The following is a 27,828-nucleotide window of genomic DNA, read 5'->3' as shown; positions in this document are numbered from 1 at the left end:
TTGCGCGAGAGTGTCACAAATCTGGCTGTCGCCTGATGAAGCTAGTTGTAATTACTGGCAAAACGTCGTACTCCGATTATAAATGTTGTGGCTTGGCTCTCCAAAGTACCAGTGACGAATTGGCTTGTTCTGTTTCCATGACAACCCTTACTAGTTGGCTGTATCGAGTGGTGGTGGGTTTTAACGACACGTTTATATATGTACGCGATCTAACCCAAAACACACCTCTATGGATGATATTGGGCCCGAAAGCCTACGTGTTAAACCAAAATAAAAAATATTTACAAAATAACAATAATTTCTAGTTTTCCTCATTCACATCGTGATTCGTATGAAAAGACATGAGATGATTGAGACATGTTAAATCATAAACTATTTATTAATATATATATACAGATAGTCCTCGACTGCAATGTCCTTGTCCACGTGCAAACAGCGTTAGGATAGCAGCCTCCTTTAAAAGTCTGAGTAGTTTATATGCTGTAGAAGACAGTTGACGAATCCTCGCTGCTTGATTCCTCCTCGGATCCCTTCAGCAGTGAGTCGTCACCAGTCTTCTCTGCCTGCTCATTCTCCATGTGGCACCGCTGGGGTGGGTGCAATATGCCAGGAGACTCCTTATGCAGTGAGCAGCGAAGCAGGCCCATCTCTGCCTGCTCATCCTCAACGTGGAATTGAGGCGATGGCGGTGAGCTGGGGGCATCGGTGAGGAGGGTGTTACGGAGACGGCCCAGCTCTGCCTGCTGCAGAATCGTCTGTACGACGAAGCGCTCGCGGCGCATGCAGGCGCGCACATGGGATGGCGTGTCCGGGATGATGTATGCAATGCAGGCCTTCGTGAGTAACACCACGTGCTGCACACGTCCACACACAGGTAAAGGATTTTCAGTTTCAGGATTTGCATGTAAAGGGTGCTTACTAAATATAATATGGCAGCATCTCAAAGTGCTTTACATCTCAGGTCAACTATTCCGGGGACCTGCAGCCTAGGGATATTATATTGTTACGTCGTTTTTCCCAAAATTAAATTAAGTCATTTGAGTAATTTTTGAACATTTGGCAAATTATACCGAGGCACTTTTTTTGAATTACTTAATGGGTTTTTTACGTTCACTATGCAGCAGGCAACATTTATGATGTGCAGTTAATGCACCCACAGTATTCACCTGGGCAGCCGCAAATTACCGCAACAATCAACAAACACTTACACTCGGCCATGTCACCACTACAAAGATTCCCTGTGTAGCCTTTCACAGACTGAGACAAGTGCATCTATGAAGGTTCGCACAGTGCCTGTGGGGGTGGTGTGCACCTTTATCTCGCCAGTGATGATTTTCACACACTTCATCAAGTACTCATTTTAAGACAGAATCAACTTAAGGGAAGCTCAACACTGGTTCTAATATTTTCCACTGTTGTTGGCTGTGGCCAGAAATAGTACTCCGGTCACACAGGATTGGTAGCGCAGTTCACAAACAACAACGCAGCCGCTCCCCTTCCCACAAGCACACATGCTTACGTGTGACAAATTGCATCAACAACATGAATCGTCTGCTGCATGATGAAAGTATTGTATTACCACTATTATTTGTGATCTCAGAAATACTGTGCAATTGTGAGGTGTAATAGCATTACTGGCATTATCTGTAATGACCCATTGACAATGATCACGGTTTGCTCTGCTGACCTTAACAACTGCTCACAGATGAGTCTATACGATGGTGCAGTAGTGTAAGGCTTTGCACACTAGACTTGCAATCCAGAGGTCACGGGTGTGAATTGATCTTTGGTCGTGGGAGTGTAAACAATGGTGAACGTTTTTTTTTACATTCCACTGCCTCTATCCACCTAGCAGTGTAAATGGAATACATCCAGTCAATTGGTCGGCTGAGTTTGGTTCTGTCCAGTGTGGGAACTCCCACATCTTCCCAAGACGTCTGACCAGTGTGGAAGAGCAGTAAAAATACATCTTAAGGGTCTCTCTTGAGCTCCCTATAGCAGGAGCGCTTTTGCCATCAGTGACATGAGCAAGTAATTGGAGGGCTGTACCTTTATCTTTCAATGGGTTTATGAATGTGTGTGTGTGTGTGCATGTTGATGTGTACCTGCATGGCAATGACGAAGGCCAGCTTTGCCGTCAGTACTTGCCAGTACTGCTTGGTGACGGAGTAGGCTTGGGGATGATCCGGCGGGTAGCGATAACCTGGATACCTACACACGTACAACCACAAACACGCATGGACTATATTGAGCAAAGTGCCTCGAAAGTAGAGTTGGCGCTAAATTGAACAAGTATGGTTGTGCACAAACGGTATATGCGTTCACAGCCCTTAAAAAAATCCGCTTCTGAAAGAGGGCCTTCCCACAACGTGCAGCTTGTGGGGGCTCTTTTGACAATGGTTCACGCTGGTCCATGCCAGGTTGGCGAAGGCAGGGAGTACAGATAATGGGAGAGCAATATAGCACAACTGTTAATTTTGCTGAACTACCCACTGCTGACAACCTAGCTCCACAGTCGCCTACTGCACCTGCATTGTGCATGGTGATCATCAATCTAAGCACGAACAAGGCTCAAGCCGGCTTGACTTCCGGAATCTAAGATCAGCTGCATTCGTGGTGATTTGATCATAGTCTAAGATCAGCTGCATTCGTGGTGATTTGATCATAGTCAAGTAAGGTTATATTAAATATCGATCAATATGGTTATATTGATTATAGTTGTGTATGCCAGCAATTCAAAAACGTTAGAGAAAAGGGTTAGTAGATCGCATCAATTTCTTAACTATCTGTGCTGAGGTGACCAGAAGATGGCTGTAGACCAAGTGGTTTCATGTCTGTGTAAACCTTTAAGCTTCATTTCAATATCATGGGTTCTCCAGGACCTCTTATTGCATCCCACATGCATAAGACCACCTTAAACTGGAATCCCAATGCACGGTCTTCCTGCAAAGGGATCTTGAGACTCAATTAAGCAGTCGTGGATCGATAGATAAATAAATAACATTACTCTTTAGCAAGGTAACAATGAGCTAGAATTTATATCAATCTATTATTATATTTCTCTAAGTGGGACTTTGGTTGTGAAGCCATCCCACCCGTACCCACTGCTCCCCCCCTCCAATTCCCCCCCCCACCCCCTTTACTGTCCCCACCCACCATGCACACTCTTCCCCCAACCCTACCACAACCCCTTACTACCCAACTAAGCCAAACCCTGTGTCCACGGTAAGGGGCAGGGCATAAACAGAGGTGGGGCCTAGGGGAAGTGTGGGTCTTAAAAGGAAAGTCACGGAGTGAAAAGAGGAAGAAAACGAGCCTAATCAGGAAGGGGCGGAGCCAGGAGGACGCCACACCCAGAAGGATGTCGCATCTACCTGGACAACACACCCAGACATCAGTGCATCACATTCGCAGGGACGGCACCCCCGATAGCTGGGCATGACACTGAATGGCACAAACCTGCAGGTTGTGTGGATTGCCGGATCAAACCAGGCTGGCAGGATGTTGGGATAATTTTGCTCCTTGAAGTCGCTGATCTTGAAAATTGAAAAGCTGTCCTCCGTGTACCCATGCATTGTAGGCGAACCTGTGCCATACTCTGCTGAGTATCCATAATAATACACCAGGCGTGGGATGATGTCCGTTGTGAACGCCAAGATGCATGACTGTGGAATTAGCATACGGAGGCACAGCGATAGCGGTCACTTAGCATGCAATGATTTGACCAAGGCTTCTGAACATCTTACCTTGGCAATTACATTAATTTTCACAAATACAATTTGGGGGGTTGCTGCCAGAGTTAAATGGTTACCATATAAGGACTTGCAATCTGGCAGTCGTCAGTTCAGTCTCCTGACACAACAGTTGAAGCAATGGATCATTTTCTTAAATCTCCCCCACCTCTGTCCAATTAGCAATATAAATGGGTTCATCACTGTTTTAGCGCAGGTAATTCCACATCTTACAACATGTCTGGTCATCATGGAAGAGTAGGCCAAATACCGTGTAGAGGGGTTCTCTAGAGCTACCTTTAGTTGAGGCCCTTCTGCCAGCAGTGACATGAGCAAGCAATTGCAAGGCTTTACCTTTTGCGATTTTGGGAGAGAGTGGATAGGAGCGGTGGTGCAGTGATTCGTGCACTGCACTTTGAATTCAGCACACATGCAATTGACTTCCAGCTACGACTAACATCAGTGACGAGTGATACCCGAACCGCTCCTGGTCCCCCACTACACCTCTTCTCAAACCTGCCATGACCAGAATGGTGAAGTATGGTAAAAAGAACCCACACGGCTAACATGACATGTTATGTCACTCATAAGATGGGATACTGAGCGAGAAAGCGAGCGGACAATCTGGCGACTTACATTGGTGATTACAGAGAGGGTGGCAATGAAACTCAGAATGTCGGCCCAGGCTCCAATTCCTCTTGCTCGCGAAACCACAGGCCTCCTCATCTTCGTTACGAGCTTCCACGCGTCGACCCGCACTTCGATGATGTTGTTCAGCAGTGCGAGCAATGGCGCAAGTGGAAATGATGCCACGAAGAGAGTGACAAACCCGAATTGGATAACTGGGGTATATTTTGAGAATGGGTAGGGGGGCAAGGATAGGATAATGAGTGAAACAGGATATAGACACACACTCTTAATGCTGTTATGTTGTGATTACTTTAAGCAAACAAAACATGTTTTCAATACATTGAATGTGTTTTAGTCAAAGGAGACCCCAAAATATGATCACATTTTCGTATCATTTGTTCATAAAATTATCGTGTCCATTACATTGGCCACTGAGATGCGACCAGCCACTACCATCTTTAATGCTCAGCTCTGGTTCACCTGGGTTTCTTTCGCACCATTTTCCACCACTAGGTGGCTATAATAACTAGATCACATCCTGTATTGAGGACTCCATTAACCGTACCACACATTTTTAGGCATATGCACTGTGGCTGAAATGCCAACAAATCACAGCAGTTAACCACAGTGGACATGATGCACAAGAGTTTTAAATAAATAGTAAGGGGGAGAAACGTCAACCCAAGCTGACCAATGTAGCTGCATTGGTTAGCAGACAAGAGGAGCAAATATGTGCTCCTATTGTTTCTAAAACTTAACTCCGTACATATGCACATACGCGCATGCTCAAAGACAATTGTGTTATAGTATATCCATAGATTGGTGCCTATGGCCAAATCACCCAGTACGCGTCAGATTTAATCAGATCCCAGAAGTTAAGGAGAGCTGAGCCTGAAAATTGGTTGCATGGGTGACCATGCAATAGTTATTGTGGGGTTGTGAGCAGCAGAGGACAGTGCAGCAAATTACATTGTTGTATTGTACATCTAAGCTCTTACATCTGTGCTCCCTGCCTTCAACAACCCGAAGTGTGGGTAATTTCCCTCCCACAACAATGTCCGACAGATACCCAGGGGCCGTACACACGTGCCTATATAGTCAAATGATACCCAATTGTGTGTGTTTTTTTTAATAATAAAGTAAAACGCGTTGACTCCGTAGTGTGATCCTCTGAGCTCATTGTACCCATCTCGAGGTATTCATCAAAGAGTCCAAGTGGGCTCTGGGGCTGTAGGTCCATGTCTTGCTCCCAGCGCGTGTAGACAGCCTCAGGCCTTATCTTGGCCCGACGCTGGGCCCACCAATTGCTGAACCATCTGGGGAATTGAGGGGGGAGGTACGCATGTGCAGACACAGAGACACCCTTACACACGTGCATATCCATTTGTTCATCAACTCTAGGTTTGCTATTTCATAGCTTTCCACTGCGTTTTCAGGTTGTATCATGTGAATATCCCAAGCACGTGGAGCGAAACGTCAAGACATGCCAAACAATATGCGGTATGACACAAAACATGTCAGAGAGCTGTACAAAACAACTGCTAAAACCTAAGTAGTAGCTGTTTTTCATTTAGCCCGTTGTCAATCCACTACACTCTTTCAGTCATGGGAGTTGCTTGTCTAATATTATGAAACTATGTACGAAGCGTCTGATCGGAATATCACATGATACTAACGAGGTGAACTTTGTCCAGTTGACTGGTGTTCACTGCTTAACCAGTGCACACTGCTAACAAGCTGTCGACATGACTTTTCGCTGAATGCGTTTTCACACAACACATTTTCATTGTAACATGGTTCCTATATTTGGGAAAACTTTTCACACAACGTGGAACGTGTCCATTATAATGTGGAATGCACACTGTTAAAACGCTGAACGCGGCCATTATAATGCTTTCCTGAGCAGTCGACGATGAACGACTGTCTTGAGTTGCGCGGCTGAGCAGTTTGATAAAGCATGCCGAATGATACAGTAACACGGCAGCCTAGCCTGAGTTATTTATCCCACCATGGGATGACTGCAGGTTGATTTTACTGTGCAAATGTGATTAACTCAGTAATTCCTTCCTTGCGCGTTTTTACTTCATGCGGAAATTTTCAGGAACGCATCTACCGCGTTACACGAGGAAACGCCGTAATCAGACTTCACAGCTATCATGTGTTCATGCGATACTTACGGGATGATGACCTCCTGAAAATTGCCAACCATCTGCTTCACTACCATGATGACAGTGAGTTGAGAAGTCAGTTCAAAGAGACAGCCGTTTGGGGGACACTGGAGGGGGGATGAGATGGAGAATAGATTCAGGTTAAACACTGAAGATATGAAATATTGGGTAATACATATATGGATACCACACATCATTTCTAATGATCCTCTCACATTCTTCTCTTCAGTCAATTGCACACTGCAAAACTGACGGCTCCATATGTTAGAGGGGACAGTGATTAAGAATATCAATATTCTCCAGATTATGAGAAACACTTTCCCCCTCCCCCTCATGTATTTTAAATAAAGAAAATGGTGGCGCATCTGATAATGTTTTGTTTGTTGTCCTTCCCCCACACATCCGATGCAGGCTGTGTACGGTGCAAAATAAGTTCAACACACAACATGCATACTGCAGTTGGTGTTTAGTATCAGGTGAGTTTAATTGCAGAGCATCGTCTAGTAAATATAATAATCGTAAAACATGAAATTAAGTTGGTAGAAAACACAGAGGCACTTAAATAATAAGCTGTATTCTTTATCCTTTATGTGTATTGTTTTTGAGAGGATATCAATCAATGAATCGCCCTCGTGACGATTTCCTACAAATCTGCAGCAGGAGAAGTAGGCACCTTAATATAACACCAAATGTACTCATTATAATCATCTCATGTGTCAACAAGTCTGCCTTCAAACAGAAACATGAGCAACAGGTGCACATTTTGGGCAATGGACTTTCTTCCAAGCATAGAGTGACTGCAAATACTCAGGGTGACTCTGAATGGCAATTATGTAAATGTTAAACTACGTGTCATTAACACTGTCTTAATGACATTTATTTAACGTGTGCACAACGCAATGCTGCTTAATTCCTTACTCCAGAATTCGTTCTTGATATCATATTACGGGGCCGTTCTCTAACACAACGTGCTCCACTGCGCCACAGTGAGTCATAGGTAGTGGCTAAACATATCCTTGAGGGGGGCTGAAATACTGTACATTTTTAAGGATGATCAAATATATAATTTTAAATAAATGGCGTTTGATAAATACGGTATATAATTGAAAATGTCCAATGAGAGACCACAAGGGTACTACTTGCAAAATATGTGATAAACTAACACCCTCAAGTTAACTGGGTTACCAATTGCATCAGTCTAACACGTGTTCTGCTCGTGGTGACCTCGTGCTCTCTCAAGTCTGGTTTCGAAAACTGTTTTACTCCGGAGACTGTGTTAATGCTAGAGCTGGTGACCAGGTGTGAAGACAATGAGGCCTTTTAGAGTTCCAAAAGAAAGAGTCCTTATTTCGACATTTCACCAACAGCACGGTGTGAAGACAATTGTTGGGAAAAATATCAACTACAAAAGTAAAACATAAAAATGTTGTACAAACAGCATAGAAAACAGAGGGGCCAACCCCTCAGATCTACACACCTCCTCGATTCTCCATTTTCCAAAGTAAGTGTAGCTTCCGGGGAAGCCGATGAATTTCCCCTTGAAAAATGCAATGTAGAAAGACGCCGAGTAGAAGTTGACGAACTGAAATAAGAATTTCTTGAACGTCAGCCGATACTCATATTCTCCTTGCGTCTTGGGCATCTCTGTGGGTGTGATACAAAGGCACACATGGACACAAACATCAAACAGGGCAATCAGTTTTGATGTTACTTTCATAGTTTCTGGCACACAGGCTACGAGAAGCCACTGATAATTATGCCGCATTGAGGAATAGCAACATTTCACAATGTAACGTGCTTTGATATCCATTAAAATGAATTTGAAGATCAAAAGTTAATTTCAAAGATGTTGCTGGGGAATGAGTGACAGTGCACAAGTTGTTTACCAGGTGTTGTTCACCACATTCGCCCTGTGGAGTGTCCTTCAGTCTCCATTTGCAATTAAGCCATTTACACTGTCCGTATGATGTCTGAAAGCCAGTGCACTTGATTCTCAAATATCTATAAGGTGTATCTTAGTAATTATCATGGGTCACCTTTCAGAGGGGGTGCAGGCTTCAGCAGGATAAATTACTAATAAAGGGCTCAGTAGCTGGCAACATGAGCAACACAAGCAGATAGCTGACAGCTGACTAGAAGGTAGCAATGCAGCAGTGAGGGTCAGCCCACAATTACATTCAGTGATTCAATGGATCGAGAGGTGAAATCAGAGTGCTAAGTTGGCACCATTGAGATCCTGGGTTTAAATCCAGGCAGCGGCCTCTGGTAACATGTGTTCTCAAGTGCAGTGAATTGATGGCTTCAGGACGGTTACTAATGATGGCATATACATTTGTAACATACACCATTTGGTTCATCACTAAATTTGGTGAAATTCTAGTTGTGAGAATGAGCAATTTGACTGTTACGAGATTAACATTATATTCCGTAGTAGTGTGGATTGAAAAGTGCTTCCCCCTAATGTGTGAACCAGAGTTCACTTGAATGAAGGGTCTCAGAGGTAGCTCAGTGATATTCACTTCTAGGGCCATTTCATGACATTAAGGGTTGCACTGGTCTACAAGAGATCCCATTGGATACTTCATCTCAAGACACGATTCTGATAGCCCAATCGGAATGAAACTGGAGGAAAAATTTAAGAAAGTTCTGACAAAAACAGGCAGTAGTTGAACAAGTGACTGGATGATGCACTGATGCTGCTATTCATGGCCCCATGGTGCAAGGTTAAAATCATGATGACATTTTTACAGCGACATTATTTACCATGCACAACATTTATCCAAGCTTCAAATTTACATGTGTTCTCTTGTGGCGTATAATAAAATAAACATATGCAAACCGTGATGGTGATGACACCTACCCAGATCAGTGAGGACGAGGGCCAGCTTGTCGTAACCTTTGTTGAGTAGTAATATGATTACGATGTTGAGGATGGAGGCCGTGATGGTGGTAACCATATCAGGTGTGAGTAGGGCACCGATCACCTTGATCTTGGTCACATGATTGGGGATACTCGAGGAGAGTATGCCAAAGATGGTCAGGCGGTAAACAACCACACCCAAAATTGCAGAAAGAATCAGGAGGATCTGCCAGTAACACAAGAAACACAGAGGTGGGTGAGATTTACAGTCTTGTAGCTCTTTTCCACTATATAACCAAGCCGTGAGTTAGCTGTGCCGAGCTAGCCTGGTGTGGCTCAGGAGGTGCCAGTTCGTTTGTCTACAGCAGAACCAAATGACTGGCAAAACGTCGTACTCAGATTGTAGATATTGTGAATTTGCTATACTAGTAATGAATTGGCATGTTCTGTTTACGTGAACAACTTTACTAATTGGCTTTGTCGGGTGGTGGTGGGTTTAATGACACATATTTACGCAATCTAATCCAAAAAAAATATTATGGATGATATTGGTCGCGAAAAGCCTACATGTTAAACAAAACCTGAGCTGTTTCGCTAACATCACACACAATGAACGTGTAATGGTAACGTCACGTGGTCAATTGTAGAAAATGATGCAAGGTTATGAAAGGAATTACTATCCCTGGCCCTGCTTGACCTCGAGCCACGTTCAGATGTGAAGTTGAGACCAAAAGCCACAGGGCCAAGGTGAGGCCAAGGCGGCAGCTTTTTAGGGCACAATCAGTGTCAAGGTCACTCAAGGTTGGGTGCGCTAGTATGAGGCCAGTGTCAAGGTCGGTACCTCTAGTAAAACTCCTCGGACTGAGGCCACACACTCAAGGCCAAGGAGCTGAGGAAATCTTTTCCATCTGGCCTTAAGGCCGAGGACTAGTCTCGAGAAACCCAAATCGAGGTTGACAGGAGCAGGTGGATAACATGATACGGCTCATGATGTATTCATTGCCTTGGGCCACCTGTAGATATTTCAGGTGATTGGATTGACAAAGGGCTGTAAGTTATATAATTATGCATGTATCTATACCCCCACTTGTAATCACTCAATGGATCACACAGGAGGAACAACATAGTTTGAGAGCGATTCTGACTGGTGGAGCAGAGTGTGGAGGTTAGGATTGGGTCAAGTAAAAATATATATATGTGTATAACCCGTATATGAATCCACTGCTGGATGATGGCCTTCCCAACCCTGCGCAGATTGTCAGGGTTATTTTCCCATACTTCACCATGCACACCAGTACAGGTTGGTAAAGGATGGAAGCAAAAGAATGCAGTTCTCTGTTGGCCACAAGGTAGCTCTGCAGCAGCCTACAGTCCATTTTGTGCATGATGGTTACCCATTCGTGCAGTACCCAGGCTCAAAACCTGCTTCGCCTCCAAGATGAGGCACATAGCAGGTGACTTGGCCATAGCTCACTGGATCAGGAGAAGGGGTTCAATGTTGCTGTTGAGTTGGCGGACTCACCCAGAACAACACCATGATCCCGGAGAGGCAGTATCGGAACCTCAGTATCCTCTTAGGCATATGAGGCTCCTCCTTCTGCACTCACAATGCACGGACACAGACGGAAAAGCATTTGTATATAGATTAGTCTGTCGGAGTGACCAATGTTAGTGTGAGCCGTTAAGGTTGACTGATGAACTATTATTTGTTTTCCCCACTACTAGTTAAGCATGCGATGATATAAAGGAATGGATTTGATGGTCCTGATGTCTGAGAGTTGAGCTGGCAGCGCTGATATTTCTTGGTTTTAACCCAGGCAGCTGCCTCCAATAAAACCAAGTAGTAAGCCGATCAGCCTGGTCACCAATATTACATTTGTTTCTTTTCTTAATTTGGACAAATTTCACCTTTCAGAATTAAAAAAGATGAGTTTGACCATCATGAACATTTCTTTGTAGCAGGGCTGATGCGAAAGGGCCACCCTCTAGTGTGTGTTCACTTGAAGGGATCTTATAAGTAATTATGTAACATCTGCTTCAGCAAACCTTTCCATAACATAGAGTTCCAAATGGACATTGTTTCATAACGATGCCGATAGGACAATCGGGATAATATTGGGAGGAAAACACAATTGACCAAAGGCCAACAAATATGTTAGAAGAAAAACTAGGAAAACAGTGAACAGTTACACATGCAACATTACAAAACAGAGGTGTGTGTGTGCAATGAGGTAGTCGCCGTGGTGACAGCAAAAAGCATTACCATGGTGATGATGTTACATTTCGTGGTCGTGCAGCGAGCCAGGTACTCGGGCCGGATGGGGTCTCCTTCCTCCGCCGCTGCCGTCAGGTCCCAGCGGTATGCGAGCGATGCCTGGCGACGCTTCCAAAATTCCAGGAACACCGTGGCTGTTGCGACACACCACACGGGGAGGATTTACTTAGAAAAGTAATTTCACTATCGATTGCTCAAGGGTTCAAAGGTTACCTAATGTAGTCTGTTAAATGTAATGTTCAAAGTAACTTCATTAGTACTTTTTTTTTCTTTCATAAATACCTTTATTGGCTTTTTTTGGTACATTGCCACAATTTTATCCCACTTGCACTGAGTGGCATGGCATGAGATTGAGTTTTCCTTTGGATCTATAACAGAGCAGTGCTGCTCTTCGTGTTACAAAACGTTACACAAAAGTGAATATCACAGAGCTACCTCTGTGATCTCTGGTCCACACAGTAGGGGTAGCTCTTTCCCAAATGCTTTGCCACGGAGAGGAGCGTTTGTTACGTGATAGTCAAGCTAACATTTTTATTCTCAGAGCTGGAATGTAGCCTAATTAAGTACAGAACCAACTTTAACATTATGGATTTTTTGTATTTGTTGTGCAGATATCGGTGACTGAGTTGAGACCATCATTTTGCTATAATTGAGAAACTGGTTTAATCGCAGGTGGCCACTTTCATTTCAACACAGAATCTCAGCGGCGGCAACGCAGCACTCTGAACTCTGAGCCACCTGGCCACTTTGCATTTTTCATGGAATCGCCTTGGGGTACCGCATTCGTTGCTTGTTGCAGAGGTTCGTGGTTCAAATTATGTGGCTGCCCTGATTAATATTGCCCGTGTATTAATTACACAAAAATACACACCATCTGCTTCACAGTGGACATTAAAGATTATCGGTTATCATTCGTAAGAGTAGGACAATGTGTGCAAGTCATGGTCCAAATTTGCCCTCATTGAGCAGTGGGTTCATAATAGGACTGTCAGGATCACTGCATACGAACATTGCAAGACATGATGGTACTGTATATGGTTGTACGTATGTATGTTGAACTTCTTTAACACTGTATGTGGCCAAATGTGCTCATCATCATTGCAAACATGTTGATACTTGTCACTGTGTCTGGACAATGTGTGCCAATGCTTAGCATCACTTACCCCAAAGTCCCATGAAAACTGCGAAGAATATGGTGACCGGATTTTCATACATGTGTGAAGTCTGCAACGGCACAATCAGAGGTGTTAGTCACAATTAAACCTTAAATCTTAGCATCCACGTCTTTTCAATATCAACAGCAGGAAATAATGATGCATCGATTGATTTTTAAGTTAAAATAGATTAATCACTCATGAAACATCCATTAAATTGTGGAGATGACAATGCTCTACAATGTCTGATATTATAGCGCTATTCATGTATCAAACAAATCTGTATAAATGTGACAGAAAGAGCAAAATAAGCAATGGGCAGTTCCATGATTGTGGACATACATTTCTGACACTTTAAAGTGAATAATCATTATTTCGGCATGACATGTCAACTAATTAGCACTGAAATTCAGATTTCAAAATACTTTGTCCACTTGTATTGATCGTGGAGAAATACTCATGAAATACATCGTGTCGGATTTACTCAGACAAAGTAACTTTTGCACTCCCGCTGGGATGTAACGATGCATTCATTTTCATGTATTTGTCTAACCATCGACTTAGTCCATTAAAATGCCCTATTTGCTAAAACTATAACTAACTACCTTAAAAATGATCACACGTGTATTATTAGTATAACATTTTTTAACACCCACACGAATGGCAGCATAGTGTTTAGCATGATGTGCTGCAATCTAGTGATCATGGTTAATGTTAATGATACAATCTCAGCAACGTGAGTTGGCTTTGTGATAATGATGCACAGCACCAAAAACCAATAAGTATCCTTATTTAGAGGGAACATCGATGGTGTATTTGTGTGATACCTTCGCAGTCTCGCAGGTATCATTTAGCCTCCAAAAGGTGCATTTTTGGTCACACTGGGGACACATGACCAGGGATCCTCCGATGGTGTTGTTGCATATTTCTCCACTGCACACATAGACACGCACGAACATAAACACACTAATGGGCATAGTACACTTGGATGAGAAATATAATTTGCCTAAAGGTCATGCCACCTTTGAATGTGTCATACCCTCCCTTTAAACAAAGTCAGACTAAATTATGGGTTCCAACATCAAGCATTTTCCAAAGTAAAATGTATTTGCTGATTTCGATTTAAAGCTTTCGTGACTGCAATGATTCATCTTCTTTGGTTCTTTCGGTAAAGTCACGTAGAATGAGAATAAAATAATAAATTGATAAAATGAAATAACACAATAATATTCTCACGACGTTTCGGCCACAACACAAGCGGCCTTCATCAGGTGAAGGGACGAGACTGTCTGGTAGGACAGCGCTGGAGTGAAAGAGCCACGTTCAGATCACGGCCTTTAAGCTGTGTGAGAGGAACAAAGCGCCTTGACAAAGGAATTAGCATATAATTTAGCATTGAAATGGCTGAATGATTAGCTTGTGACTGGTCACAGAAATAGCTATGTTAAAAGTTAAAGCATACACATCCGCAGAGGCACCCCTTGATAAAGGAATTAGCATAGAATTTAGCATTGAAATAGCTAAGTTAAAGCATACACATCCGCAGAGGCACCCCTTGACAATGGAATTAGCATAGAATTTAGCATTGAAATAGCTGAGTGATTAGCTTGTAACTGCTCACAGAAATAGCTACGTTAAAGTCAGAGCATACACATTCACCGAGGCACTTAGTACAAATCAAACAGGAGAATTTAGCATTGAAATAACTAGGTGAATTTAGCATTGAAATAACTGAGTGATTAGCTAGTGACTGGTCACAGAAATGACTATGTTGAAGTCAAGGCCTACACATCTGAGCTATTCACAGTACTATATAGTGAACCAATAAAAAACTAAAATATAAATTACCTTAATGTTATCAATAAACTCTATATTCTCCAATCAGCTAAGCTACCAACAATAAGTCGTTATATATCACAATGCTATATGGTGAAAAAATGGGTGGATTCTTACCCTCAACTTTAGCACCACGGATAGCTACGGGCCCCGTTCAGACGGACGAGTTCGTCCATGGTCGGAACAGAGGAGGGGGAGAGAGACAGCTGCGAGGTGCTATTATACTCCATGTTGTAAAACCATACCATTAACCGTGGTGTGAGAGGTATTAAGAGTCAATGCTGGCGAAAGAGCTGCGGTCTGAAGGTCATCGTAAAAATACAATTAATTAAGAACAGAAATGGTTTAAAACATCTTTCCAGTGGTTACTAAGCCAGAATCCATCTTCTCGGTTGAAATTGTCTCTGTGCTTGTATATGTGAATGGCCTCATGAACGAATCTCTCATGGTAGCCGGTTGGTTTGCAAAGAACCTCCGTCTTGGAGAAGTCAATGTCATGTGAGCCCACTGAATTATAACAGTGATCTGCCAAGGCAGAGGAGTTCGTCCTACCGTGTTTCAAGTCTGCTTTATGTTCGCGGATGCGGTCCGAGATATGTCTTTTGGTTTCTCCAATGTAGCTACTACCACAGAGGCACTTTAGTTTGTAAACGCCCGGGTATTGTATGTCTGGAACAGCATCTTTTACAGATGGAACTAAATCACGGATTTTATGTACTGTGTTGAATCGGACCTGGATCTTGTGTTTATTCAGGATTTTGGAGATCTTTTTAGTGACCCCTGCAATGTAGGGTAAGGTGATGGTTTTGAGTGGCTCCACAAGAGGATCCTTCTTCATGACTGGAGTGATGGCTTTGCGGATTGTGTAGTCGGAGTAGCCATTAGCCCTGAGAGCCTGGTGTACGTGCTTGAGTTCACTGGTAATGTGTTCCTGGTCGGAAATGCATTGGGCTCTATGGTATAGAGTCTTGATGAGGGAGTTCTTCTGGAATGGATGGTGGTGGGAATCCGGTTTCAAGTAAGCATCTGTATGGGTAGCTTTCCTGTAGACAGAGTGGCTCATTGAACCATCATGTCTCCTTTTAATTAAGACATCCAAAAAGGGTAGTTTGCCATCTTTTTCGACCTCCATGGTAAATCTGATTGCTGGGTGTATGGAATTGATGTGGTCGCGGAATTGGTCTAGAGCAGGCTGGCCATGTGGCCAGATGACAAAGGTGTCATCAACGTACCTCTTCCATAAGGTCGGGCGTAGAGTGGCAGTCTGGATGGCGTCAGTTTCAAATTTTTCCATGAATACGTTGGCTACAACCGGAGATAGGGGGGAGCCCATTGGGGTGCCCTCAGTTTGTTTGTAGAAAGTTCCATTCCAGGTGAAGTATGTGTTGGTTAAGCAATGTCTCACCAGGGGGGGTACATCAGCATGCAGTCCTTGATGAACCAGGTCTTCAATGATAGCGATGGTGTCAGGTACCGGGACTTTGGTGAACAAGGACACCACATCAAAACTGACAAGCAGGTCGTTTGGGGACAGGGAAATGCCTTTGATTGTCGATACCAGGTGAGTAGAATTTAGTACCGCAGAGGTGGTTTTTCCAGTGAAAGGTCGCAGTATATCAGCAAGAAAACGTGCCAGTTTGTAGGTGGGGGAGTTGATAGTAGAGACGATGGGACGAAGGGGTGTATCTTCTTTGTGTATCTTTGGAAGGCCATATAATCTTGGTGGTCTGGCAGCAGAGGGTTTCAACGAGAACTGTTTGATCTCATCAATTAATGCTGTTGAATCAGAGATGATTTTGTTCGTTTTGGTGACCAGGCTGTTGGTGGGATCTCTTTTTATTTTTGTATAGCTGCCATCGTTGAGTAGTTCTCAACGATGGCAGCTACTATCAACTCCCCCACCTACAAACTGGCACGTTTTCTTATTGGTTCACTATATAGTACTGTGAATAGCTCAGATGTGTAGGCCTTGACTTCAACATAGTAATTTCTGTGATCAGTCACTAGCTAATCACTCAGTTATTTCAATGCTAAATTCGCCTAGTTATTTCAATGCTAAATTCTCCTGTTTGATTTGTACTAAGTGCCTCGGTGAATGTGTATGCTCTGACTTTAACGTAGCTATTTCTGTGAGCAGTTACAAGCTAATCACTCAGCTATTTCAATGCTAAATTCTATGCTAATTCCATTGTCAAGGGGTGCCTCTGCGGATGTGTATGCTTTAACTTAGCTATTTCAATGCTAAATTCTATGCTAATTCCTTTATCAAGGGGTGCCTCTGCAGATGTGTATGCTTTAACTTTTAACATAGCTATTTCTGTGACCAGTCACAAGCTAATCATTCAGCCATTTCAATGCTAAATTATATGCTAATTCCTTTGTCAAGGTGCTTTGTTCCTCTCACACAGCTTAAAGGCCGTGATCTGAACGTGGCTCTTTCACTCCAGCGCTGTCCTACCAGACAGTCTCGTCCCTTCACCTGATGAAGGCCGCTTGTGTTGTGGCCGAAACGTCGTGAGAATATTATTGTGTTATTTTATTTTATCAATTTATTATTTTATTCTCATTCTACATGACTTTACCGAAAGAACCAAAGAAGGTATTTGCTGATGTTTAATTATAATTTTCGTTGATATCAGTGGTGTAACATCTCTATGTATTGATTTTCAGGGGTGTTTACAGCCCTTTTATCAATCGACTTCTGGCTGAGGGCCTCCCCACACCTCGTGGGTCATGAGGGCTATTTAATTCTAGTCATCCCACACTGGTCAGTACGGGTTGAATATGGGAAGCGAAGACTCCAGACACAGAGTACAGCAATGTATTTCCTGCACTTGCTCCCCGCTGTCCGTCATGCAGCTCCAAAGAGTCTATGTGTGTAAGTCGTATTATAAGGATACGTTTCACATTTAAACATTTTGGATTTGAATATTTTTTGCTTTTGATTTTCGGATTATTTACAATTCGTAAGAATGTACAATATATTCATGTGAACAAGAGTGACGAAACCCGATGCCACGTGATACGTGTCGTCGTGAGTGACGTCACAATGGGCGATGTCATGTTTTCTGAGCAATCCAAAACAATGTTTAATTTTCCCTGGATTGTCCGAAATATTGTAGCTAGGCTTGATTTTTTGGATTTACTTTTAGAAACAGAGACATTTGGAACATATATACATATACAATATATTGAATGTACTATATTTGTACTGTATATGTATATAAACTGTATGAGATTGTATATATGTGCATATGTACTTTAATAGTGGAATGTTAAAGATGTGGCCCTGAAATTGCTTGCTCATGCCACTGCTGGTGGAAGGTCCTCCACTAAAGAATGCTCTAGATTGCCCCTCGAGATGATATTTGGCCTACTCGTCCATGATGGCCAGACGTCTTGGACACGGTGGGAGTACCCACATTTTACCCCATCACATCTGAACTGCCAATCATCTAACTGCGGTGTCTCCGTTTATACTGCTGAGCATATGTGGGATAACTGAAGAAACCTAGCCATTATTTCAGCTGCCATGCCAGGCGATCGCACTGGAAATCTATAAACTGCAATTCTAGAAATGTAACTATTACGCCATGGCAGCATCCCATGGGATTGTATATAAGTGTATATGTATGTCTATATGTACTTTACGTGTATATGTACTTGTGTATAGCCTTAGTAGGTGCTTGCTGATACTCATTGTTCAGTCTGTATTGCTATGCAGGAGATCTGTGTGAGTTCTACATCTGACACATGAGTGTATGTGTGTGTGTGTTTGTATGCATTTGTCTGTATGCATGTGTCGGGCCAGTACCTAGTGATGTCACGGTCATTGCTGAATACTCCAAAGAAAAAGGAGATCAGGCCGACGATTGCAGCGAAGATCAGCATCTTTGTGTAGAAGCCGAGCCATGCAAAATAGAGCCCCACTTGCTCCCCGAAGTATGACCTGTGCCGACAACATCACTCGCACACACAGCGCAAACATCACCAACCGCACATGGCACCAGTGGTGTAGCTATCGAATATGTAAGCAAGGACCATGGGCTGGAGGGAAATGTGAAGAGCAGGGAAGGCATGGGCAAATGCTATTCTGGAACTCCATTTCCCCAGCCGTCTGTGCTATCAACTCCCAGCTAGCATTCAAGTCCAGCCTTAGGACCTTTCTGGACAGGGCACGTCCCTAAGAGGTACGATGGCCTGTGGTCGAGACTAAGAATGATGTGGCAGTCAAGAGAAGGAATGCGTCTGAGAGGATGTGCACCACAGAGATTTAAGTAATGAAATCAGCATGTGTGCAGGAGCCACATGGATCGTTGCATCAGGAGACTGGGAGAGATGGCGAAGGCTTGGGGAAGTCTTCATCCAGCAGTGGATAGGGCATGAACTTACCGCACAAGGTCAAGAGGCTGCTCCTTGAAAGAGCGCCCGGCTCTCGCCCACTCCCGTCGCAGCGTGTTGCGGTCGCCCAGCGTGTTCGGGTTTTTGGTGGGATGAACAGACTCACTCTGACATGGGGAAAGCAATTGTTAGTCACAAACACTGCATGGACATTCACAAATTACCAGCTCCACCCCCCCAAAACTCTGCCGTGGCGCTGCTGTGGTGTAATGGTGTTGCACACTGCACTGGACTTGCAAAGTTAGAGGTCGCCCATTTGATTTAATGGGAACGACAGTTAAAACAATGACCACGTTTCTTAATCACGCTGCTTCTTCCCAGCAAGCAGTGTAAATGGGTGCACCCACAGTTAATCTATTGGTTGTTCACGTGTTGTGGGATGAAGTGTGGGTACTTCTAATTCTTCCAAAGACTTCTGTCCCACGTGAAATAGTCGGCCAAATACCCTTGAGAATGGCTCTCTAGAGTGCTCGTGGAGTCCTTTCCAATGCATGGATATTGAACTTCTTTTGCACCGTATGTAGCCAACCATGCAAATCAGAGGTGTGTTTAGTGAGCTGGGGAACCTGGACACCTATGCGGCGCATCTCTGTGGGACACTAATGTTAAGTATGTGGTAAGCTTTAGACTATGCTATAGCGTCCTATACAGGTGTGCAATTCAGGTGTCGTACCTGGGCCTCCCGTAGGGTGTCAGTGTGCCCTCCACCCCCTACCCCCCCAACAACTTACGTCATGCAGTGGATAGGCTGCAGTATAGCAGCCATTTTCAATCATTTGGTTGATATTTAATATGTTCGTGCTGTCTTGTGGCATGGGGTTTTGCAGCATGTAGTGAACCTGTGTGAGCACACATGACACACATGACAAACATAACATGCATGAAACATACGGCTGGGTGGGTAAGCTATTATTGACTCACTCCACTCTGAAATGTTTCCCCCTCTCCAACCACCACCAGCCTACACAGTTATAATGGGCCCACAACTCTTATTGAGTCCCGACTCGGAAAGGTCCATAGAACACCCCAAAAACTGAAGCAGATATGTACCGATTTCAGCAAGTACAATATCCAGATTTCAAGGAGACATTTTATGCATGCTTTCCATGCACAAAGGCAATTTATTCAGAATACAATACTATCAAAACCCCAAATGCCCACAATATTGGCTCGACAGGATACCTGCTCACCAAGAACCATATCAACAGTAGTCTTTCATTCTTTTGTTGTGCAGGGGAGAGTGATTGAGGGGACGTGGTTATATAATGTGGGCAGGACTTACAAAGGGTGGGGCTGCTAGCTCACCATGTCTCCTGGTTAAGCATCCCAAAAATTTGGTAGCTTTCTCTACAGGGACACATATTACCACAACCCATAAATCATAAATCCAGGCATTCTTAATAAACCATAATGATTTACACTTCTAACCACATGTCACTCAGAGATCGCAAGTTGCGATACAGAGCTGAAAACTTTAATTAAAATGATAAAAACACGACAAAACCCTTTTAAATTAACATGTTTTTGCAAAAAAACCACCCCATTCTGGCATTATTTATACAGCATTGATACAAACGTACGATTTGGCTGCGTACGGCCGGTGGGATGAGGACGTCATGATCCTTTATAGGATAGATGTCCTGCTGCGAACGCCGGTAGGGTGCCGTGAAATAGTCCGGTTGTTTGGGCACGGCTCCCGGCTTCAGGTGGTGAATATTTCCCAGGTAGTGAAGAGGCCCACTGTCTGAGCCTGACACCTGGGGGAGGTCGCTCTCCTTGAGTGGCACCTGTTTGATTTTAAATGTATTAAACCCTTTGCCTTGAGCACATGGAATCATCATCAGCCAAAATCAGTCCACGAATGGATGAAGGTCTCCCCAAGTTGTTGCAATCTATACAAGTCCTATAATACAACAAGTCCAATAATACAACAAGTCCTTTAATACAACAAGTCCTATAATACAACAAATCCTATAATACAACAAGTCCTATAATACAACGTTCTATACAAGTCCTATAATACAACAAGTCCTATAATACAACAAGTCCTCTAATACAAGTCCTATAATACAACAATTCCTATAATACAACAAGTCCTATAATACAACAAGTCCTATAATACAAGTCCAACAATACAACAAGTCCTATAATAATACAAGTCCTATAATACAACAAGTCCTATAATACAACAAGTCCTATAATACAACAAGTCCTATAATACAACAAGTCCTATAATACAACAAGTCCTATAATACAACATTCTATACAAATCCTATAATACAAGTCCTATAATACAACAAGTCCTATAATACAACAAGTCCTATAATGCAACAATTAATATGCCAAAAGCCTCCACTGCATATCCCACCCACTCTTCAAGTTGTCCCACCAATATCCCCAGTCATGAGCACACGCACATGAGCCAATCTTATCTCGCCATCTCTATGATATACATCATCTTGGGCACGTTCTCTCCTTCTGCTGCCACTCCAATGTCATTTTCGGCCAGCAGACATCATCCCTTCAAGCAACGTGCCCTTCCCGAGCCCATTCACTTTTCTAAAAAGAGTCAATATGTTGCTAATATGCAAATTTTTCCAAATGTACGTTTTTCTAATCCGTTTGTATATTTACGTCTCTCGATATCTCGTAATGTCAGTGCTACGATTATTATCGTTGAACGTCATAAATTATAATCATCACAATCATCACCGTCACCATCATACTCTGTATCACATGCATGATCATCGCAATTATCATCACAACCATGATGAATCTTCACAAACATTATTGTCATCACATTCATTATCACCATCATAATCACAATCATCACCACAATCATCATCACAATCATCGGCATCATCATGATCATCATTACAATGACCATCAGAATCTTGCCTGGATGTGTAGAATCTCGGCATAGGTGGTGAGTGGGTTCCATGGCGCGTGTACTTTCACAAAGGTGGTGCGTCCGCTCACCGACTCCTAGTGGATGGCACGAAGTTCATCGTCAGACTCTAGATGAGTGCATTTAGTTGTATTTATTAGACTTTGTTTGACCAGGTGAGAGTTCAAGGGAACAGGATGGTCTCATTTGGAAGAGTGTCCACGGCCGCGTGGATTTTCGTGCTTGTGTCACGTGTTGTTAGCACCTCGTGCCGATCAACGTGTGGCACAACCCAAAAGCAAATTGCATAACGTACGTGCAGTTATCGAACACTTATTACTACAGTATAAATAGCTGGCATGCCACATTAAGGTGGAGACTGTTATACCCTCCAGTATAAATGGCTAAGCCACAATTAATCCATCTTAAGATTGTGCATGGTGGGGTAAAGTATGGGTATTCGCTATCTCTTTCAAGACGTCTGGCAAGCAGAGAAGAGTAGGCCATATACCCTCCAGCGGGGATCTTTAGCGCTCCTACTCAAGGAATGTATGCCAGCAGTGAAATTTTGAAGCAATCACAGTCTAACACCTTTTTATTTGTATACAGTGTCTGTCATCTATAGCAGAGAGACACGCAGGAAACTTACCTCCTTGGGTTCAATCTCGAGATCTAGCCCCATCTTCATCAGGCTTGCCTGATATTCGGTCCTCTTCTTCTGTCAAACAAAATTGACCATCTGTGTTATACATTGTTCTCAGTTGTGTCACTGTGGGAGTCAAGTCAAGAGGTGAGGAAACTTCTTGAACTCTTACAGTGAGTAGAGCCTCACATGGGAATCAATCAGAGAACGGCTCTGCAAAGTAGCATCACTGAAATGCTTCAGTCGGTGTCACTTCAGCAGACCTTAATAAAATAAAAATTTGCACAGCTCTTTGTCAATCAACTCTTTGAGTTTACCTTATTTGTTACAGGGATGGTCTCACTTAGCTAGTTGCTTTGCTATTTTACAAGGGAGATAGATCCATTGTGCGTGGGTACAATAGCAACAAAATAAACAAAAACATCAATATTGCAGAGAATGCATACTGGGTACTTCAGCACTGTTATAATAGTTTTCCATTTGGCAGTTAGAATGTGGATATTACATATATCCTGTAAGTTATGTCTGGGTGTCGGTGTGTGCAATATGAAAGTGGTGTATTTATTGAGGAGTTGTGGATGGAGTGTGATACGTAACGATAATTGATTGTTGTTCGCCAAAGCAGTGAGGCGTATGGTTCAGGGTATGGATGTGCGAGTTGAGTGATGGGAGTCTAGCGTTCATTGACTAGCGTGGTCTGCAGTTGACGATACAGTTTGATAAAGGATGTATACTGTGGATTTAAAGACTCGTATGGAGGTGGCAGGGTGACTCAGCAGTCAGAGAGCTGAGCTGGCACCACTGCGTCAAACCTAGGTTTAGAGGCGTGTGGTGTTGCACGTGGGGAGGGGTGATAATGCTGGGTGCAGGAAGGTGGAGCATTATTTGTAGGTTCCTCGTTCTCACCTGATTGTTGATGGCGTCCTGAGAATGGACCTCATCATCGAACGCGAGGATGAAATCGATCCGACGGACTCCATCGCAAAAGTAGATAGTGTCCTACACGCAAAGGCAAGCACACACACGAATATGAGAGATGTAATAGCTTATGCATGAAATGTATATTTATTCATAAGCTCATGATACATGTATCAGGACATAAGTTAATCTGCTATTTGTATGCAAGTTGTTTATTGCTATGATGATGTACTTGTTTACCCAGGAAAACCTCAATGAGTTTACATTTTTATTTTCAAGGAGGGTCCTACCAAGTTCTGTTTTTTTGCAGTCGAGAACGAAGTTGCTTAGTTTAATTCCAATTGAATAATTTGCATGTATTTTTTCAGCATTGGTACGTTTGGCCAATACCAGTTACACTGTGTCATTTAGCTATGGGAGGAAACCAGAGACCTGGAGAAATGTGTACACAAAGCATCTAGCCCCTGTGCATTATACAAAAAACATCAGTATTTTCTAAAGTGCATTGTGGTAATGCTATCTTAAACCACCATCAAAATAAAGTTGAGCAAATGTGACAGACTAACAGCAGCAGTTATGCAGTGATATGCAACTGTGGACCGGTGTAATCGTCATTCGGACTCATCAGCACAGTATAGTCACCAAAACGCACTGCTGCAAAGGCTGCAAATCTATAAATGAGGAGCAGCCATGTCTACACTTTGGGGCCCATTAGTTGGTGAATGCAAACAACAACTAAATCTGTAAATACCAGGAATTTCCCATCTTTTGACATTAGCCAAGTTAATTTATAGGCTGTGCAAATCCACGTTGTGCCGCATCGTACCTGGGCCAGGGTAGATTGAAATGATGACGTCGAAAAGTCTTGCGGCACCGTTGAAGGCTGAGCCTCATGCCCCTCCGCTCCCTCCTCCTCATTCATTCTCTCCACGAGCTCTGCATAGGTAATGTGGGGGTAGAGGGTTCATTGCATTAGGGACAGGGGAGGCAGGTGCAGGGATGGGAATGTCGGTAAAGAACCGCACATGGTACTCATGTGTAAAGCTTTCTCATAAATGTCGACGCTGCTCCAGTGTGAGTACACCTGTGGTATAAAGTTGTATTACCATTAGGGGACTTTTACCCCATTGAATATCGTACACGTTAACAAAGCCGTGCCCAGCATGGTCAGACACAAACCAGGGCAAAAAATATTAGTTGGAATATGCAAAGTCATTTTTGCCCTGACAGCTTGTCAGCTATACTCTTTGGTTCTTTCGGTAAAGTCACGTAGGTGAAAAAAAATAGAAATAGAAATAAATCACGACGTTTCGAATGCAACACAAGCACTCATCATCAGGTGTGACAACCACAGCAAGGAAACTGTTTTACTGAAGTGGGAGAGAAACCAGGGTTAGGGCAGTTAAATAAGTCAGAGAGGGGGAGGGTGGGGGTGAATGGGGCGAGGAGTGCGAGCGCGGCAAGCGCTGCAGAGACGCTGAGAGTAAAAAAGAGGCAACATGATTACTGCCAAGATGGAAGCTTGTTAGCTTCTGCGAGAGCTTCCCCGTGACCACACGGATCATGGTGGTTACTTGACCACATTTCAATTGAAGTGCTGTCGTCCCGACAGTTCTGTTCCTTCACCTGAAGAAGGCCACTTGTGTTGTGGCCAAAACGTCGTGATTTTTGTTGGTTTATTTTTTACCTACGTGACTTTACCCAATAGAACCAAAGAGTATGGATCCTTGCAGTCACGACAGCTTCAAATCCACATTTCACCACTCTGGTTAATGTGGGTTGGTGAAGACGTATAGTATGTATAGTACAACCAATTTTGATGGACTGCCCTTTGCTGCCCACCATGTAGCCCGACACCACACTTTTAGACCTGTTATGCACTATCCTGGCTCAAACCCTGCTGGGTTATCACGTTTTTTTTTTATCACCGTGCCTCGATTCTTCCTCTTAACCTGCATTTTGTATCCACGGGATAACATGTGCAGTTTTATATGGACGTGCCAACAGTGCCTCCCACATTTCTATTGCCTGGTTCTCCACTGGCCGTTTTCCATGTTGCGCTAGAACCAAAAACCGGGATACGCTAACCTCACGCGGTGTCTGAATATGGCTTGGGGCCAAGCAGGGCCAGGGGCGGGGATAATGACGCGTACATTGTGCGTGACATTCGGTGAGTGCACGGTAAGGACACCAGCGCACATCACACCAGTGGTTCTCAACCGTTGTTGGCTACCGGTGCCCCCCCTCGTTGTTGAATTTAGTTTAAACCGAGTAGCCCCCCCCACTCCCCCCTTGACCCAACGTGGTTCTGAGAAATCAACGTGTGAATAATGAACGTCAATATTTTAACCAATTGTCCACTTTGTGAGAGGTATATCCTAACCAGCTGCTAGTAACTGCAAGCGAATAAAAACAAATTAAACGGACGCTCTGCACGCGAGACGTCATTAGTTCCCTGGCTGCTCTTGTAAACCCGCATTGTGTACGATCAGTGAGTTTAGAAAGTGCTTTCATATCGTTCCAGGTTACCACGTGGATACAAATTGTATCATAGTTACTTTACATTGTCCGATTCATACATGACTATTCACCAATGACTCATGTCCGATATGATTTCACATATTTATACATTATCTCACGTACACCCTGGGGCATTGCCACATAGCCCCCAGGGGTCCGCGTACCCCCGAGTAAAAGAAAAAAGAAAATTACTGCACTACACCACCCACATGCGTCTCGACGCGCTCGTCACACGTGACGTCCGTGGCACGGCTCGGGTTCCGCAGTGGAAACATAACTTGGTGCCTTGAGAGCCACACGGGGCTGGCTCGGCACTGCCCTGGCGCGGCTTGGTAGCGAGGTGGAAAATAATTCGCATCACGTGGAAATTTATAGCAGCCAAATAACTCTGAAAGCACGTTGATTCTAAATGTTAAAGGAACAACCGGAAGACCCAGGGAATAATCCACGCGGCCACGAGAAGACAGAGAGAGAGACACGCAAACTCCAAATATTACAGGCGTCACAATTTGGATCGAACTCACGGACTTCCTGCATACGAGGCGAGGGAGATAACATCTTGCGAGGGAGATAATATCTTGTCATGGAGATAACATCGTGTCAGGGAGATAACATCTTGTGAGGGAGATAATATCTTGTCAGGGAGATAACATCTTGCGCGGGAGATAACATCTTGCGAGGGAGATACCATATTGTGCGGGAGATAACATATGTACTCTTTGGTTCTATTCGGTAAAGTCACGTAGGGACAAATAAATAAATAAAATGAACAACAATCACGACGTTTCGGCCACAAAACAAGTGGCCTTCATCAGGTGAAGGGACCAAAGAGTATGGATCCTTGCAGTCACGAAAGCTTCAAATCCACATTTCACCACTCTGGTTAATGTGGGTTGGTGAAGACGTATAGTATGTATAGTACAACCAATTTTGATGGACTGCCCTTTGCTGCCCACCATGTAGCCCGACACCACACTTTTAGACCTGTTATGCACTATCCTGGCTCAAACCCTGCTGAGCGTCCGATTAAAACACTGACGAGATCTCAATATTTAAAACTGGCCCAAAGCCCCGTCATAGCACGAACATTACACTTTACCTATCTCAACAAATGTGGACATCATGAATCTTTGGTCTAATCTCAGATCTTGTGAGTTATAACTCGGGAGCTCCTCATGCACAGCCAGCCAAGGATAACTCCCTGCTATAGTGACGTCACAGGAAAGGGCGTGACGTCACCTAAATATGGGCGTGGTCAAAAGCGGCCCCATCCCCCGCTCTTCCCGACCTTGCTTCCCCCCTCGCCGAGGTTACCCACATGAACAATAATAATAAATCATAGATGTACATTATGAAAGAATCAATGATTTTTCACAAAACTGCTCCTGTACGGCCTTTTGCCAATCCCCTGCTGGAGAGCCTCTTGACGATCGCACGAATCGTGTTGGTTATTTGCACATACTTCACCATGCCGGTGAGTATGGGTTGGTAAAGGAAAAGGAGGAGCATTAACGTACAAACAAAAACCTATTTTACTAGAATGCCTTCTGCTTCCCATCATGTAGCCTGTAACACCTGGTATGCACTATCCAGGCTCCAACCTCCTTAACAGGCTCAACATTTAACACAAACACACATCTTTAACACTAACGTTAAACTTTACCTATCTCGACGAAGGTAGACATCGTGAATCTTTGATTTTTTCTCGAATTCAGAGTCAGAAATCAGGAGCTCCTCGCGTGCACAGCCAGCCCACGATAAAGTCCGACCCAGAATGATGTCACCGTGACGTCGGTTCAATATAG

General features: G+C 43.6%; 1 protein-coding gene across 1 annotated transcript; it reads right to left on the bottom strand.

The window, feature by feature from the left end:
- Window positions 1–360: 360 nt before the first annotated feature.
- On the bottom strand, window positions 361–24,278 carry LOC142906391 (anoctamin-5-like). Its single transcript, XM_076054048.1, has 15 exons — window positions 24,255–24,278; window positions 19,047–19,162; window positions 18,469–18,603; window positions 13,646–13,751; window positions 12,828–12,888; window positions 11,653–11,798; window positions 10,912–10,986; window positions 9,390–9,615; window positions 8,007–8,173; window positions 6,539–6,636; window positions 5,547–5,677; window positions 4,368–4,573; window positions 3,460–3,665; window positions 2,106–2,211; window positions 361–854 (listed from the first exon to the last, which is right to left on the bottom strand). Exons 1-15 carry the CDS (start codon window positions 24,276–24,278, stop codon window positions 474–476), a joined length of 2,184 nt encoding a protein of 727 aa, XP_075910163.1. The 3' UTR covers window positions 361–473.
- Between the last annotated feature and the right edge of the window lie 3,550 nt (window positions 24,279–27,828).

Source organism: Petromyzon marinus, chromosome 64 (genome assembly GCF_048934315.1).
Source record: "Petromyzon marinus isolate PM22_M1 ecotype Great Lakes invasive population chromosome 64, UKy_Petmar_22M1.pri1.0, whole genome shotgun sequence".
NCBI lineage: Eukaryota > Metazoa > Chordata > Hyperoartia > Petromyzontiformes > Petromyzontidae > Petromyzon > Petromyzon marinus.
Note: the sequence above shows the minus strand (reverse complement) of the source record. Positions and strands in the feature narration are given on the sequence as shown.

Bases quoted from the DNA above. Each gene is read 5' to 3' on its own strand.
- LOC142906391 (XM_076054048.1), bottom strand. From the start codon at position 24,278: ATGTCAAAAGATGGGAAATTCCTG. The intron at 10,987-11,652 runs GTAATGCTTTTT...TTGTGAGTGCAG, and splicing joins AATGTAACATCATCACCATG to AAGGAGGAGCCTCATATGCC. The intron at 855-2,105 runs GTACACATCAAC...GGACGTGTGCAG, and splicing joins CCTTCGTCATTGCCATGCAG to CACGTGGTGTTACTCACGAA.